Source organism: Xenopus laevis, chromosome 4S, assembly GCF_017654675.1.
Source record: "Xenopus laevis strain J_2021 chromosome 4S, Xenopus_laevis_v10.1, whole genome shotgun sequence".
Taxonomy (NCBI): domain Eukaryota; kingdom Metazoa; phylum Chordata; class Amphibia; order Anura; family Pipidae; genus Xenopus; species Xenopus laevis.
In genome coordinates, this window is record NC_054378.1 from 117869623 (window position 1) to 117887430 (window position 17808).

Here is a 17808-nt window from a genome sequence, read left to right on the forward strand (position 1 = left end):
TGCGGGTTGGGTTTTTCCTGACCCGCACTCGCCCGAAAACCAACCCTCCCTCCACCTGCGCCTGCCCGCAGGCTTCCTTTTATAGACCCGACCTGTCGATGATGTCACAAAAGAGGCGTCGCCAGCAGGTGCAGTATCTATAAAAGAAGCTGGAAGTCGGAAGCCGGCAGTGCAAGGTGGTGGGCGGGGAGAGCAGGAGAAGAGCTCAACCCCGACCAACGAAGAGTCGTGCAGGGTCGGATATATATATGAGTGGATATATCACTACTCATATTGTAGTGGGGCAGTACTTACAGTATATATGCTATGACACCAATCGACCAGCAATCCACAGCTTTACTGTAAGGCTTCTGAGCCAACACCTCCGGAGCTGTGAGAAAGAGGGAAAAATTCAATTGCAGTGCACCAGCTTTTCTTGTAAAGGCTAAAATAACTATTAATGATTATAAACACATATAGTTCATTATGATAATATAGGACTGCCCTCTGGCTACTCAGAACAATAGGTCAAAGGCCGCCCAAGCAAAAGCAAAATATACCATAACCCCAAACTGTGATCAGTCCTCCATCATTTTCTTGCCCAAGAGAGTGTTGTGCTTTCTTCTCTTTCCTGCCCTTCTATGGTATGTATTTCTCAGTTTTGGGCACTTGCTTGCTTATAAGGTTGGCATTTTATGACCCAAATAGCCTGTGTATGGGCCCTCATATATAACGGTTTAGATCAGGGATCCGCAAGCTTTTGAACCAGTGAGCAACATTCAGAATTAAAAGAAGTTGGGGAGCATGCTCTTGGGGTGCCAAATAAATGCTGTGATTGGCCATTTGGTCAGTGTCGGACTGGCCCACCGGGATACCAGGAAAACTCCCGGTGGGCCCAGGTATCAGTGGGCCTCTTGCTTCTAAACATTTAGCATATTTCATGGTCATTCCCTATTTCTTTATGGGAAACAAATGCTTAATAATGGAAGAATATATTAAGTAGATATAAAAGAGTGGGATAATAAAGGGTTGAGTGAGGAGAGGAGGAATAATAGTTTGGAAAGTGAGTCCATGGTCTAAGGTGTGCCCACAGTGTAAGGTTTTCTGGTGGGCCCCTGGCATCCCAGTCCGACACTGCATTTGGTAGCCTCTATGTGGATTGTCAACCTACATTGAGGCTCTGTTTGGCAGTACACCTGGTTTTTATACAACCAAAACTTACCTCCAAGCCTGGAATTTAAAAATAAGCTCCTGCTTTGAGGCCACTGGGAGCAACATCCAAGGGGTTTAAGAGCAACATGTTACTCATGAGCTACTGGTTGGGGACCACTGGTTATCAACACAATAATAATCAGGGCAACTAATGACACATCATGTTTAGGAATTTAGACCCAAAAGAGCAAAGGGCCCCAGTTCATTCAAGTCTGTGAGTGCCTTACAATGGTGTAAACATTGGAAACCTGAATATTACACCCAAGTCCTGAGTGAAAACATTATGCTTTTGTTACCTCCAGCCTGTTATTTTGTACTTTATAACCTGTACATATTCTACCTCTGTATGTGATCATATAAAACTCTAAGGGGATTTGTCAGTCCTAGTAACCCATAGCAACCAACCAATGCGTAGTGAGGAATCAGCCTCTGAGATGAGGGTCCCAGGAGTTATAAGGATGTGCAGTGAGACGCTGACCAATAAATATTTTCAACACACGATAATTAAAAATTATGGTTTATGGTGGGTCCCAAAAAAAAAAGAGTTTGGTGCTGGACCCTGATGGCAACATTTACTGGTCAACTGTTTCAAAGCAAATTTCTAATAAGTTAAGTTGCTGTGGGTTGCTAGACCTGGAAAATACTTTGCATGCACTATTTTGGTGTCTTTAGTTACAATTCACCTACTGCTGCTGATAACGGTTACCATTAAGAGGAAGATACTTCTCTGCTGTTGGAATTACACCAGTGGAGCAAACACCTTGGGCATTAAAGGGATTAAAATGAACATTTCATATAAGCTTCCTCATACTGAATTAAAAAATGTTCTAAATACAATCAATTAAAAATTCTGTACCATTTCTAAAAGAATAAAGTTTATCTTCACTCTCCCTCTCTCAGCATCTGTTTCTCTTCATTCTCTCTTCATGCAGCAGTTGGGTGTCAGATATTCATTGACAGTTAGATCCAATATATCTTATTGGGGGGGGGCTTCCTTTTCAAGCAGATGTATCAGAGCTCCCTCAAATAACTGATTCCAGTAAAACCAAAATCTAACAAAATAACTGCCTTTTGCACAAATCCTGCATGTAGAGAGACATGATGTCTGGTGATTTTAATAGAGTGAGCTCTAATATGTAGAGCTCTAAAATGAGCTCTAAAATGAGCCTCCCTATAAGATATATTGGATCATTCATCTGACACCCAACTGCTGAATGAAGAGAAACAGATGCTGAGAGAGGGAGAGTGAAGATAAACTTGATTATTTCAGAAACGGTACAGAATTTTTAAATGATTATAAATTAGAAAGTTTATTTTTTCAGTATGAAGCTTCTATTAAATTTTAATTTTCGCAATTGTTCCCATTTAAGGATAGATAACAGTTTTATTAGGAAGGGTAAGTGAAACACCCTAAGAGTTTCTCCATGCATATTATATTAAAAGGAACTTACCAACATAGCCCGGAGTCCCGCAGGCAGTCGACATCACACTTCCAGAACCCTCAATCTTCGACAGGCCGAAGTCACTGATCATAATTTTGGAATCTTCGTCTATACTGTAGTAGAGCAAGTTCTCCGGCTGAGGAGAAAACAGATACAATAAAGGGGTAAGAGGTTTTCTATAATAACACCCCTATTTAATTTAAACTGAATGGAAACTAACTGGCCTCTGGAGGGACCTGGCTGGGGGGTCCAACTCAATGTAACTGAATGTGTCGCAGTGGGACCTGGCTTTTACTATTGAGTGTTGTTCTTATATCTACCAGGCAGCTGTTATCTTGTGTTAGGGAGCAGCTAACTGGTTACCTTCCCATTTTTCTGTTGTTTGGCTGCTGGGGGGTTAAGGGAGGGGGTTACATCACTCCAACTTGCAGTACAGCAGTAAAGAGTGACTGAAGTTTATCAGAGCACAAATCACATTACTGGGGGCAGCTGGGAAACTGACAATATGTCTAGCCCCATGTCAGATTTAAAAATTAAATATAAAAAAATATATTTGCTCTTTTAAAGGAGAAGAAACCCCCTGGGCGCAAAAACCCTCCCCCCTCCCCTGTGTTGCTTCCCCTCCCTCCTGCACAGAGGGGTAAGTAACAAGTTTGTGGCCTCCCCCCTGGCCCAACGGGACAGGTAGGCCAGGGGGGAGGCCCCAAACTTGTTACTTACCCCTTTGTGCAGGTCGAGTCCACGGAAGTCACAGACGCCATCTTCTTCCACGCGATCTTCTTCCTGCTTTGACTGGTGTTTTGGCGCATGCGCAGTACAGTGCCGGTACGGATCTACTGCGCATGCGCCAAAAGTCACAAAGTTTTCCGATTTTCGTGACTTTTGGCGCATGCGCAGTAGATCCATACCGGCGAAATGCTCCTACTGCGCATGCGCCGGTCAAAGCAGGAAGAAGATCGCTTGGAAGAAGATGGCGTCAGTGAACTCCGTAGACAAGTTAGGGGCATTTGCCCAGCGGGACAGGTAGGCCAGGGGGGAGGAGGGAGGGGGGGCAACACAGGGGAGGGCGGAGGGTTTTTGCACCCAGGGGGTTGCCTTCTCCTTTAAGAAATGGATTTCAGTGCAGAATTCTGCTGGAACAGCTCTATTAACTAATGTGTTTTGAAAAAAACATTTTTTGCCAGTATCCCATTAAACAGGCTCTTGTCGGCCTATATTTGAGAATGCTTCCAAGGTCTAGGACTAGGGTAGCAGGATCCTACCCTATATATTCAAGGGATATACTGTATAACAGTGTGTTATATATCTGTAACTTTGGTACTAGGTAAGGAGGGTCTTGGTCAAAGAGTGGAGGTCAATAAAACAAAACAGTCTGAAAACCAATGATCAAGGGAAACAATACAGCAGTTCCCACCCTAAGGATGATGGCACACTGGGTGCTTTTTCATCTTAGGGTAAAATAATAAGGCAATAAGGCGCACCCAGGACCGGATTTGCGGCAAGGTAAAAAATAGGGGCGGCATGCCGCCCAGCCGCATTATGGGGACGTGTGCGCCCCCATTCAACTACACCAGCTGCGCCGGCGTTTTTTCGCCGGCGCGCTGGGAAGGGGATGTGTAGGCGGGCGCTAGGACCGCGCGGCCGCCTGGTCGGACCGAGTGGCCTAGGGGCGGCCCACAAAGAAATCCGGCGCTGGGCGCACCCTGATATTGGGGAAAACAATTGAGCATTAAATAGCAGTATATCATTATTATAATAGAAGGCTTTGTTGTGGGTTGCACGATAAATATAAACCCCACTTATTCTTGATCTCTCTATTACAATAGCAGCTAAAGAATATCAGGTTAGCTAAGAATTTCCCTGGAATATCGCATTTCTCTGGCCATAAGTGGGTGGTTGGGAGGGAATCACTTGCACCGGGGGGGGGGGATATAACCAGGCGCTGCAATTAGACAAATCCCACAAGCTGCCGATGGCATCAAAGCAGAGAACTAATTATGGAACAAATGAATATTAATGCCGGTGTCTCTGGGAATATACTGAGGATGCAATTAATACAGATCTTACACCGGCCAGGCTGATGCCATAATGTCTTAATGATTTCACCGATCACAAGAAGAGGTGCAGGCAGGAGCTGCCGTTGGATTAGATGCATGGAGTCTTCAATCCCAATTGCCTACAGATCGGCATGACGCACAAGAGGTTCTGCAACAGCTTAGGGATCTGAGCTGCAAAAACTGCCCAGAAACTGCCACAGGGTGCCGGGCACTGCAGGAAGGTTGGGGCTCAAGTTTTAGATTAGATTAGACTCCTGTGCTTATATCCTTTGAGTACAGGTATGGGACTTGTTATTCAGAATGCTCAGGACCTGGGAGTTTCCAGATAATGGATCTTTCCGGAATTTGGATCTTCATACCTGAAGTCTACTAGAAAATCATGTAAACATTAAATAAACCCAATAGGCTGGTTTTGCTTCCAATAAGGATTAATTATATCTGAGTTGGGATCAAGTACATGATACAGTTTTATTATTACAAAGAAAAAGGTAATAATTTTAATTATAATGGAGTCTATGGGAGATGGCCTTTCCATAATTCGGAGCTTTCTGGATAACGGGATTCCGGATCCCATACCTGTATTAAAAGACTAGTTGTCTTTCTCAGATTGATTTCTTTTTCTCTGTCACTATAAACCAGCAGCATATATATGCATGGGGGGGGGTTGTCACATGGGGGGGTAGGGGGCCCAGTTGTAAATTTACGTACCAGGGCCCTAAGGGGTCTAGTTACGCCACTGACTGGGCCCCCAGCAAATTAATTTTAGGCCCCCAAAATATCCAGAGGTTGTCCTTTTTTACCAATATATGTTGAAATTGCTCATGAATTAGGGCCTTGTGAGGCCCCCTTTATCTCATGGGACCCCCTGGAGCTGCAGGGTCTGATTCCTCTGTAGTTACACCCCTGTGGGTCAAGGCAACTACCATTGAAGTATATGGAGGAGTATTTGATTAAGCTAGGTGCTTGGTGGGCAGGCAGCAAAGCCATTTGAACCACCCTTTATGCCAGTGCCCTAAAGCTACTGATATGTGTACTCCAGGCAGTGTATTTTACCTACATTACAGGTTTAGCCAGTGTGTTAATATATAGATAAAGCAGCAAAGCACTAAGTGCATTCATTTTACTGTAGAGCTGTACCTTTAAATCCCGGTGCACAATGCCCATATCATGCAGGTACTTGACCGCATCCAAAATCTGCTTGATGAGCTGACTGGCGTCTTTCTCTGTATAGAAACCTTTCTCCACAATCCTGTCAAACAGCTCTCCCCCTGACACCCTAGGGAGAGAAAAGAAAAAGACCTATGAATATGCAGAACATGCCGTATCAACCAGTTGTTATATACCCTCCTTACGTGCCCATTGTGATATTTGAATGTATCGCACGGTATAACTAAATCATTAATAACAATAAAGCAAATAATGGCACATGGGGGTAACTGTTTATTAGCCCCAAAATACAATGTCATAGTGCTACGCAATATGTTGGCGCTATATAAATACATGTTAATAATAATAATAATAATAGTGTCATAACGAACAAATTATTCTAAAATACTCAGTTGTTACCAGTAGGGGGCAGGCAAGGCATATAAAAGAGTAATACTTACAGCTGCATGATGAGGTATAGGTGACTCCGGCTGTCATAGATGTCCTCCAGTGACACAATGTTAGTGTGCTTGATCCTATGGAGGAGTGGAAAGGGTTAACAGCACATCAGTGGCTCTGTTTGGTCCCTGATTCACTCTTTTTGCCTAATTGTTATTGACCCTTTGTCATGTTTTTGTCCTTTCCAAGAAATCTGGCACAATACAGAACCGTCCTTTTTATTCAGCATACGTGAATCATTAGTGAGAGGTCAGACTGGGAACGGCTCATTAGGAAAAACTACAAACAAGTTAAAGTTAGTAGAACGAGGCACAGCTAGAGGCGCAAATCCCTAGAGAACACAGAGACTCTGATCCCATTTACTTCTTAGCACCAGTTCATCATTTTTGGGATAATGTGATTTAACACTAGGCAGACCTTCCCTAAAGCTGTCCATGCACTGCCTGACAAAAGCTTCAGGTTTGGCCCCTTTTAACTAAGCCAGCAGCTTAGTGACCCATGTAGGGTGGCCCCGCATGGATGTGGCCCTCTGATGGATAGAGGTCCCCTGATGCCCACACTGATGTGTTTCTCTCCCGTGTATAGAGGTCCCCTGATGCCCACATTGATGTGTTTCTCTCCCACGTATGGAGGCCCCTGACCCCGCAATAAAGTGTTTCTCTCCCATATATGGAGGTCCCCTGATGCCCACATTGATGTATTTCTCTCCCATGTATGGAGGCCCTGAGCCTGCATTGATGTGTTTCTCAGCCATGTATGGAGGTCCCCTGATGCCCACATTGATGTGTTTCTCTTCCATGTATGGAGACCCCCTGATGCCCACACTGATGTGGTCCACTCCCCTTTATGGAGGCCCTGAGCCCCCATTGATGTGTTTCTCTCCCATGTATGGAGGCCCTGAGCCTGCATTGATGTGTTTCCCTCCAATGTATGGAGGCCCCCTGATGCCCACATTGATGAATTTCTCTCCCATGTATGGGGGGCCCCTGATGCCCACATTGATGTATTTCTCTCCCATGTATGGAGGCCCCCTGATGCCCACATTGATGTATTTCTCTCCCATGTATGGAGGCCCCTGAGCCCACAATGAAGTGTTTCTCTCCCATGTATGGGGGGCCCCTGATGCCTACACTGATGTGGTTCTCTCCCATGTATGGGGGGCCCCTGATGCCTACACTGATGTGGTTCTCTCCCATGTATGGGGGGCCCCTGATGCCCACACTAATGTGGTTCTCTCCCATGTATGGGGGGCTTCTGATGACCGCAATGATGTGGCTCTCTCCCATGTGTGGAGGCCCCCTGACCTGCATAGATCTGCTTATGGATTGAATAATTGGCCCAGAGACTCAATATGCAAATATCCAAATCAAGCAAAGACTTGTTTGCACCACTAGAACCAACTGCTTTGCCATCTCCCCACCATTGTCATATGACACATAATGCAATGACATTGCTCCCAACACCTGGATATACCTATATACTATCCTTCCCACCTTAACAAAACCCACAGCAGTCAATGTTATATAAAAGCATTTCTGTTGTACGGAAAGCAGAGGGAATTCTGGGAAGGAAACGAAGGACAAAAGTCAATGAAGTGATTAAAACAAAGGGGAAACTTGTACTTGTGAGTCACGTCTCTTTAATGTGTGAGAGACTGTTCTCTTTGCAAATACGTATGTAAGAGGAGGCCCAGGTGTAGGATGGTCAGAGAGAAAGGAAAGTGTAGATTATGGGTCAGGAATACACAGCCCAGGAGCAGCCAGTAACAACAGTGGATCTGAGTCAAAGGTGACCAATTGCAGGCATGTAGGGTTGATTAGTGTATAAGGAGGTAATGCACCCTGGGGGAGGGGTTGGAAGGTGCAGCCTAGAGTTCATATGAATCCTATAGAAAGGGCTCAGCTGGGCTTAGGGATATATAGACTGTAGCTTCTCACTTCTCCCACTGACAGAATCTCCCACCTTCTCATCGACAGGCCCCACACACATCCCCCAGGAGAAACACTGATCCCTCACCTCCTCCAACAGAAAGATGCATCTCCTTCTCTATTTCTCATTATCTCCTGCAGCAGGAGCTCAAGCCTCTACTCCTACAACTCCACTGCTGCCCCCTCCTTGTCCCTGTTTGTGGGGCTCATCTTCTATAAATCCGTGGCACAACATTTTGCACCGGGGCCTATAAGCTCTTAGTTCTGCCACTGGGAGGTATCCCCAAACAAGGTTTAAATTCCCCAAATAGAAACATCACTGTTTAGATTCAAATTGTGCTGTAAATAAGCCCCAATGCTTTCCCATGCGCTCTAATGGTGGGGCAGATTTTTAGGCTACTGTCACATGACCAGTTCCTCCAATGTACAGCATCCATTAGTGCGGGTACAGGCAGTTTTTGGTTGGAAATCACTTTTTTTGCTGAAAAATCCTCTCTACCAGTGACGACAGGCAGTTTCCATGACAGCCAATGGCAAGAGCACATCAGACTGTTTTGGAGGTAATGTATTAAAGGAGAAGGAAAGGCTAAAATTAAGTAAGCTATAAGTCTATATAAATACACTAGTAAACCCTCTAAGTAATGCTGCTCTGAGTCCTCTGTCAAAAGAAACACCACATTTCTTCCTTCTATTGTGTACTCATGGGCTTCTGTATCAGACTTTCTGTTTGCAGCTTAAAGGGGACCCGTCACCCAAAAAAATTATTCCAAATACTATTTTATCACATCAGTCAAGCAAAATGAACTTTAATTACACTATATAAATTATTTGAATCTTGCTTCCTTCAGTCTGGGATTTCAAAATTATAGCAGGCAGCAGCCATGTTGTGTTATTAAGATAAGCCTTGTATCATCTCAGAATCTTGTTTTGCACCAGAATGGGGGACCCAATGTCCATCCCCATGCCCTGGCTACACAATTAAATGGTAAAGAGAACGGGGGAATGTGGGGAGAGCAGTGACATCTAGGAAGTGCTGAATAGAAAGTGAAAGTAATTGTCTGCCCCACCCCTATGCCACTGGCATAGAGGAGTGGCAGACAATATTTGATTGACAGCTGAGATGTTTAAATGAGCTTACAACAGCTATGAATGCTTTAATAAAAAATAGAAATTGGATTTCATGTTTAATTTGAAAAGGACTTTTATTATACAGAATTTTGTGTCTGGGTGACAGGTCCACTTTAAACCTGTCAAGGGGGACTATCGGCTTCCAGCGGGGAAGTCAGGACCAAGAAGGAAGCCTTTAGGATCAGAGTTCAGATTCAAGGTACAGGCAAAGGTTAAGGCGAATACAAGGTCAAAGTCCAGGCAAGGTTCAATGGCAGGCAGAAAGGGTCAGAATCAAAGTCCAGGCAGGGTTCAAAGTCTAGAATAACTACAATAAAGCACCCAGGAACACTAATAAGCAGATCCTATAATTGGGCAGTGATGGAGAGTACTGGGCGCACTTTTATTTTGAATTTTGGAGCCAATTCGGCGCTGGCGCATCATCCCGTGTCAGAGGCGTCTGCCATTTTGGGAGCGAAGGACGCGCTGCCCGGAGCTCCAGGCGGCAGCGTTCATGACAAAACCTCCAGGGCTAGGGCTTGAGCATGCTCAGTTTGCTCCTCTCTCTTTTCCCCCTCCCTTCCCTGCTGTAATCTGAGCCCAGAGTTATATGAAAACAGGGAGAGACTCAGGCAGGAAGTGACGTTACACCAAGCTAATATGGCAGCTGCTATCCTAAACAAACAGAGACAAGTGTCTAGAGCTGTTTACTCCGGTATGGTAAATCATTCTGCAGAATAAATATAGTCTTTTAGCTTTCACAATTGTGGCTAATCTATTGGCAATAAACGGCCTCTGTAGCTTTCCTTCTTCTTTAAGCACCTTGTCTTATATTAGCATTAGGGGGTCCCTACTGTTATAGGAGTTTGTTAAAGGAACCAATACAATTACAGTAACAGAGGGTACCCTGCAGGGGCGTAACTACAGAGGAATCAGACCCTGCAGTGGGGCCCAGGAGGTATAGGGACAGAACCAAACCAACTTCTAAATCATTCCAAATACCAAACGAAATCCTCAGTTTGGCACATACACGCGTGGAATAAAATGACAAAGGTATAAAAATACAATAAAAATACAATTCCCATCCAATTAAAGTGTGCACCAGCTATTTCTGTGATTTGTCACCACGAGCAAACGTTACTGATACGAAGCTGTGAAACTAAAAATTCCTGAAATAATTTGTGGGAAAATTTGAATAAAATAAAGCCTGTGTTTCTTATTATCGTCTTTTTTTAATACTTGAGGATTTATAATACACTGATCCCACTGATCTCATTGGCCGCCGAGTACAGAGTGGTGCAAAATAATAGAATATCTTTCCGTGGAATTCCGGAATGGCTCTTTTATGTAAGGAAAATAAGGAAGCTCCTGTTGTTTTGCACTTTTATTTCTCCACTGAGGCTTTATAAATAGATGAACTATTTCCTGCTGAATTGTACTGAAATTTAATGCATTACAAGAATCCTACTTTTTTATAAATAGGCCACCTAGATGTATTTCCTATACAGAACTTCATCAGTAGGAAGTGTATAGAAAATAAGGAAGGTGCAAATGTATATAGGAGCATTGTACAACGGATGCTGAAGGCAAGACACCTTTGAGGAGCTCAGCGGTGCAGAGAATAAGCCCCTGGCTGGGGGGGGGGTGTCTTGCTTAGAGGGGATTCTGCAACACACAACAAGAGGAGGTAATCCAAGGGCTAAATGAGAAAAGACAATCCCTATAAATCCCGGCAGCTGGCACAGTTCAGTGCATTACATGGAATCATTTGTGCCATTACAGCTGTTTGGGTAAATGAGAGATTTCCTCGTCATCATCCTCAGGTTTAGACAAATATGAAAAAATATAAGTCACACAAGGATTTATTACTCTGGGACTGCATGGGGTGGATGAGTCGGGCAGGGGACACTACAATGGAAGGTGAAATAAAACTGGAGATTTATCAGAGCTAGAAAAATCTAGTTTTTCTGGCTAAATTTCACTTTTTTTGTTCTCAGATATTTTTAATTTGCTTCTTCTTATTGAGCCTTCATATTGCACAAGGTTTCCACTAAATTGGGCAACTCTTCACCAACCCATTGATGTCCAATCTGCTCCCTTTCCACTGTTGTTGTCTGCCATAACCTCAAAAGCTGGTCAACTTTGGACATTTAAAAACATTATAACCGTATAATCCTTCTCAATTCCAAGCTTTAGAATCTAGCAGAGGAGCCTTTTCTCTGGCTCACCCTATAGATTTTCCAGAAATGTTTTCACTACCATTGAACATTATTTTAAAATATATTTATTATTAATTTATATTAATTTATTATTATTAAATACAGAAAAATTTAACTAAACCAGTGGATGTGAGGACAAATAAAAAGAAAAGAAAGAAAGATAGAAAAGCCCATTGTTTCAGGAAAATCAGATTGTACAGTTATCATCCTAATTAGATTTGGAGAAACCTTAAAACTTGATCTTTGGTATAAGAAACACAAGACTCAAAATAAGGAGACCATATAAGTTTAAAGGATTCTTTAGAGCTTCTCCCATTTGATTTTGATTTTAAAGCTTCGTGCCAACTAAGTTGGTTCATATAAGAAATTGTATCCGACACTGAGGGACACTCTTTATGTAACCAAAAATTTAATAAAGCTTTTTTTGGTAGAGGCCAAAAATAAACTTGTCAGTGTCTTTTTTTCATGGGATATAAATTTTGGCTTGGAAGGTAAAGAAAAACCCATCACTCTCTAAATTTAATAGAGCGAAACACAGAGATAATTGTATCTTAATTTTCAATCTATTGTTCAAAAAATGTGTGACCTCCCTCCAGAATAGTTTAATTTTAGGGCAGGACCACATATTGAACATCATAATAGGCGGTGGTTGATTTTTCTCCATACCATAACACTATCTGCTGCTATTATGAATTGGAGTTAGTATAGTACAGAAGTATCTAATAATAGGTATATCCTGAGCTTCTTCAGGACAGCAGAAGTGGATCCCAAACATTTTGGGCAAATATTAATGCCAGTCCAGGCACTCAGAAAGTGGAGTATATTATCCCCCTTAAAAGAGAACTAAACCCTAAAAATTAATATTGCTAAAAAAGCCATATTTTATATACAGAACTTATTGCACCAGCCTAAAGTTTCAGCTTGTCAATATCAGCAATGATCCAGGACTTCAAACTTGTCACAGGGGGTCACCATCTTGGAAAGTGTCTGTGACACTCACATGCTCAGTGGGCTCTGATTGGCTGTTGAGAAGCTAAGCTTAGGGCTCGTCACTAATTATCCAGCAGAAAATGAGCTTCCCCTGTAATATAAGCTGATGCTACAGGTTTGCTGATTATTAAATTCTGATGCTAATTGCACTGGTTTCTGTGCTGCCATGTAGTAATTATGTGTATTAATTACTAATCAGCCTTATATCGTGACATTTCTAGTCTATGTGTACTGTATATTGTGAGTGTGTCCCTAAGCTCAGTAAGTGACAGCAGCACAGAGCATGTGCAGTGAATCAGCAGAAAAGAAGATGGGGAGCTACTGGGGCATCTTTGGAGACACAGATCTTTACTGCTAAAGGGCTATGGTTTCCTTGGGCTGGTACAGAAGCCCAAAACATAATGTACAACATTTCTAGCTACTTCTTTGCTTAAGCTTTAGTTCTCCTTTAATGGCACAACATGGTGCAAACTGAACCCTTGGCAATACCAGAGGTTGATATATATATTTGCTGTGCCACTTCAGTGATACATGTTGGTAGCTCCCGGGTTAGTGGTAATAACAATCAACACAAACAGTAGCGACTCTCTAGGAAAGAGATGGAGCACAATGCTCGCACTTGGGAATTGGGTTCCCCTCTGTGCCATTTACTGACTGAGCGCGTTCGTTTGAAGCAGACGGAGTCTGGCATGATGAAACGGTATTTTTTCTATATTATACATAAACAAACGACAGGAGGATGAACAGTGAAAGTGCTGCCAATAACAGCAGATGCAGCAATGGAGTAGTTTAAGGAGAGTGATAACAGAGGAATCACAAGCAGAGAAACATACAAAGCCTTTAACTGTCGGAAGGGCAGAACTGGCCTAAACACACAAATATCAGTCTAAAGAAAGATTGTGGATGCCAATAAAGAGGAGCAAACAACTGGAAGACCAACTGCTTCCAATACTAACAGATATAAATGTACCAATACTAGAAGGCTACGAATGCCGCTGGCAGGCAGATTGCTCCTGACACTAGCAAATCTCTTGCTTGTCCTTAAAGGGGTTGTTCACCTTACAAAAAAACTTTTTTTTTTTAATTTTACATTGGTTGGACTGGGTCGTTGGTTCCATGCTACTGGGGAGCAATGTTCCCTCTAATTCCTTCTCTACGCAAAAAATTACTTTGTGGGCGCATTTGTAACTTACGTGCTTATGTGTCGGAATTAGTACTATTAGTAGTGCGCACCATAATTTCTTGTTTGCACTGGCCTCAAAATTTGAGTGTTCGCGGAGCACACACCTTAAGCTCCCCATAGACGCGACGATTCTTCTTGCCGAACGACCGATTTTAGGAAAGTCTGACCAATCCTTCGAAATTATCGCGCGGTTAGTGGGACTCGAACGATCGTACATCTTACGATTTTTCGGCCGACATCTGTCAGGAAATTGATCGGCCAGGTCAAAAAATCTTTGTCGGTCCCAGTGCAATGTATCTATGTTTGCAGGGCCAAGCAGGCAGCTCCCCTTTGTTTTCCTGGCAAATTGGTCTTTTTAGTTTATGGTAAATTCGTACGATTGTTCTGAGAAGATGAGGATCGGATCAAATCTCAACATCTATGGCCAGCTTTAGAGGGAACATTGCTGGGGATTGTGCATGTGGGAAGCCGAGCAGCTAATAGAAGGCCATTTTCTCTAAACCACTGATTTTTAGACTTGGGTTGAATTTCTCCTTTGCCATCCAATATTTAGTCAAGCCTCCAAGCTGGACAGCAAGATAAATGGAAATAATGTCTTATCCATATTACTAGTGCTCACCCAAAATTAACACCTAATTGGACTTTAAACTGGGCTACTGGGTATATCTAGGAGAGCAAACTCACATTTCCCTTAAACATTGCTGTAATATGCCTTCATGCTGCTCAACCACATCCACTGGTTTGTCCCCACACAGGTCCCCAGTGGGCCTGCCTTCCCCAGAGGAACCCAGAACAATGGATTGTGGGTTGGTAGTTTACAGCGGCTGAAGGCCAGTTTGAATAAAAAGTCCTCTTTTTCTGGAGGTCTAGCATTATGGGTGATTAGGGTGATATTTGGCAGTGAACCCTTATTAAGTCATCAACTAATGGAGTCCAAAAAATTCCCTAAAGCAGAGGTTCCCAAATAGCGGGGAACCTTGTCACTCACAGCAATCAAAATGGGTCCAACCCAGAAGGCCAATAAGGATGAGATTTAGAGGTGACTATTTACTGTCATTCTTAGCACTATACAGGTATGGGATTCGTTATCCACAAACCCGTTATCCAGAAAGCTCTGAATTACAGAAAGGCTGTCTCTCATAGGGGCAAATTCACTAAGCGCCGAACGCTAGCGTCAATTCGCTAGCGATGGGCATTTTCGTTACTTCGCAAATTCACTAACGAACGCTGGCTTAGATTCGCTAGTGTTACACCGCACCCTTACGCCGCGCGCAGTGTACTGAACGCTACCTTTTACGCTAGACTTCCTTTGCCACCTCAGACCAGGCGAAGCGCAATAGAGTAGATAGGGATTGCTTCCAAAAAAGTTCAAATTTTTTCTAAGTCCCAAAAAATGCTGGCGTGTTTTCTATATTATGGGTGATAGGCTGAAAAAGATCGGGAATTTTTTTGGGGCTCCCCTCCTTCCCCCCTACATTTCCTAACTCATGGCAACTTAACTATACAGTGGGCACATGAGTAGGGCAAAAAAAAAAAGTATTTGATGTTTTGAAGGTTTCCCAGGCATTTGTAGTGATTGTACGTATTCCTCCATTGAAATTTGAATTTGGCGCCGTATGCAAATTAACCTTCGATAGCGTAACTTCGCTTCACTTAGCGAATCAACGCTAGCACAACTTTGCAACCTTACGCTAACCCTGTGCGCAACTTCGGATTTTAGTGAATTTGCGGAGCGCTGGCGAAACTACGAATCTTAGTGAATTTGCCCCATAGACTCCATTATAATCATATAATCCAGATTTTAAAAATTGATTTCCTTTTTCTCTTTAATAAAACAGAACCTTGAACTTGATCCAAACTAAGAGATAATTAATCCTTATTGGAAGCAGAACCAGAATATTGGGTTTATTTAATATTTACATGATTTTCTAGTAGAAATAAGGTATAGAGATCCAAATTACAGAAGGATCCATTATCTGGACAACATCAGGTCCCGCGCATTCTGGATAACAGGTCCCATACCTGTACTGGTGTAAAAGTTACAGCCAAGCTGGCACATTTCTGTAGCCTTATAGGCTAAGGCAGATCTGTGTTCTTGGATGTAAACCACATACAACGCACTCAGTGAACCAAAGACCCATTCTATAAACGGTTTTCCAGTGAATTTGAGTGATTATATCTCATATATGAACTACATATCGGATCTACACAGTGCCAGGAATCCCGGGCCAGGATCACACACGTATTACTATGTATATTGACAAAAGGGCAGGTCCTTATTACTGGCTATAAATGAAGGCTTTTATCTGGCAGCGTGAAATGCGTGACACCTGTTGCAGCAGCGCGTCAGTGAGAAGTTCTAAAGAAACAGGTTACACATTAATATCCTTATCTAGAAAATGGAAATAAACAGGACCAGGAAGCAATGTCGTAAAAAAAACAACATTTATTAAAGGTAAATGTAAGAAAACATTCCAGCCATTAACCTGATACCCTCTTCCTCTTCAAAAAAAACCCCCAAAACACACAGGTCTAGGGTACAGTACCACCCAGACCACCATGTTCTTCCCAGGCATTCCCATGCACAGTACTGTACTGCACTTGTCTTAAGCTTTAACAGGTGAATATTATGTCTGGGAACCATGTTAAAGATGGAGGATTAGCTGTAAAGTGTAGTGATGGGCGAATTTAATTGCGGCGAATTTGCACGAAAAAATTACGAAAAAATTCGCAAAACGCCAGCGAAAATTCGCCGGCATCAAAAAAATTTAACAGACGCCGGCGCCGTGAATTTCACGGGACTTTTCGCAAATTTTTCGGCAAAGCAAAACGGCGCAAATTCGCCCATCACTAGTAAAGTGCCCTATGGTGATGCATTTTTTTGAAGAAGAGGAATGCTGAGGTCCGGGTCCTGGTTAGTTAGTGATTAGGATCATGACAATATAGGAAGGACTGGTAATATAAGGGAGTATGCCAGAGTCATAGTATGCCATCATACCTTTGAGTACGATGTAGAGAGTGATATTCTGAGACAATTTGCAACTAGCTTTCATTTTTTATTATTTGTGGTTTTTGAGTTACCGTATATACTCGAGTATAAGCCGAGTTTTTCAGCCCCCAAAATATGCTGAAAAACTCTACCTCGGCTTATACTCGGGTCAAGCGCAAAAACGGTCGCGGGGTCTAAGAATAGTCGCTGGAGTCTAAGAATAGTCGCCGACGCCTAAGAACAGACGGCGGCATCCAAGAATAGTCTCCAAGAATATTCGCCGGCATCCAAGAATGGTCGCCGGAATCCAAAAACGAGATGCCGGCACCTCCAATGGGAGCAGAAACCCTCAATTTTTTGATTGAAACTTACCACAAGCTGCTGCATTTCTCACCCTAGGCTTATACTCGAGTCAATAAGCTTTCCCAGTTTTTGGAGGTAAAATTAGGTATCTCGGCTTATACTTGGGACAGCTTATACTCGAGTATATATGGTATTTAGCTTTTTATTCATCAGTTCTCAAATGTCAGCAATCTGGTTGCTAGGGTCCTAGTTATCCTAGTCACCATGAGATGATTTAAACACAGAGACTGGAATATGAATAGGAGAGAGTCTGAATAGTAAGATGAGTAATAAAAATTGGCAGTAGCAATACATGTGTAGCCTTACAGAGAATTTACTTAATAGCAGTGTTGGACTGGCCCACAGGATACCAGGAAAACTCCTGGTGGGCCCAGGTGTCAGTGGCCCTCCTGCTTCTAAACATTTGGCTTATTTCATGGCCATTCTCTATTTCTATGAGAATAAAAGAGGCTAAATAGATGGAATAATAGGTTATAGTATGTAAAGAAAAGTATAGTAGAATAGTAGAATAGAGGTTGAGTGAGGAGACAAAGAAAATAATAATGAGAGTGGGCCTCTGGTCTAAGGGTTTTTGGTGGGCCCCTTATTACTTATTAGATGGGGTCAGTGACCCCCATTTGAAAGCTGGAAAGAGTCAGAAGACGAAGGCAAATAATTCAAAGATTATAAAGAAAATCAATAATTTAAATGTTGCTTAGAACTGGCCATACTAAAAATTAACTTAAAGGAGAACC

The 17808-nt window shown here is 42.8% G+C and overlaps 1 protein-coding gene across 2 annotated transcripts in view; it reads right to left on the minus strand.

Annotated features, from left to right (window-relative positions):
* Window positions 1-17808, minus strand: part of camk1.S (calcium/calmodulin-dependent protein kinase I S homeolog) — a 120713-nt gene that overhangs the window by 14532 nt on the left and 88373 nt on the right. For both annotated transcript variants that reach the window (XM_018259392.2, NM_001086810.1), the window contains 4 exon segments: window positions 6298-6372; window positions 5828-5966; window positions 2643-2769; window positions 295-370 (listed from right to left, as the gene is read on the minus strand). In XM_018259392.2, coding sequence (XP_018114881.1) covers window positions 295-370; window positions 2643-2769; window positions 5828-5966; window positions 6298-6372 — 417 coding nt within the window.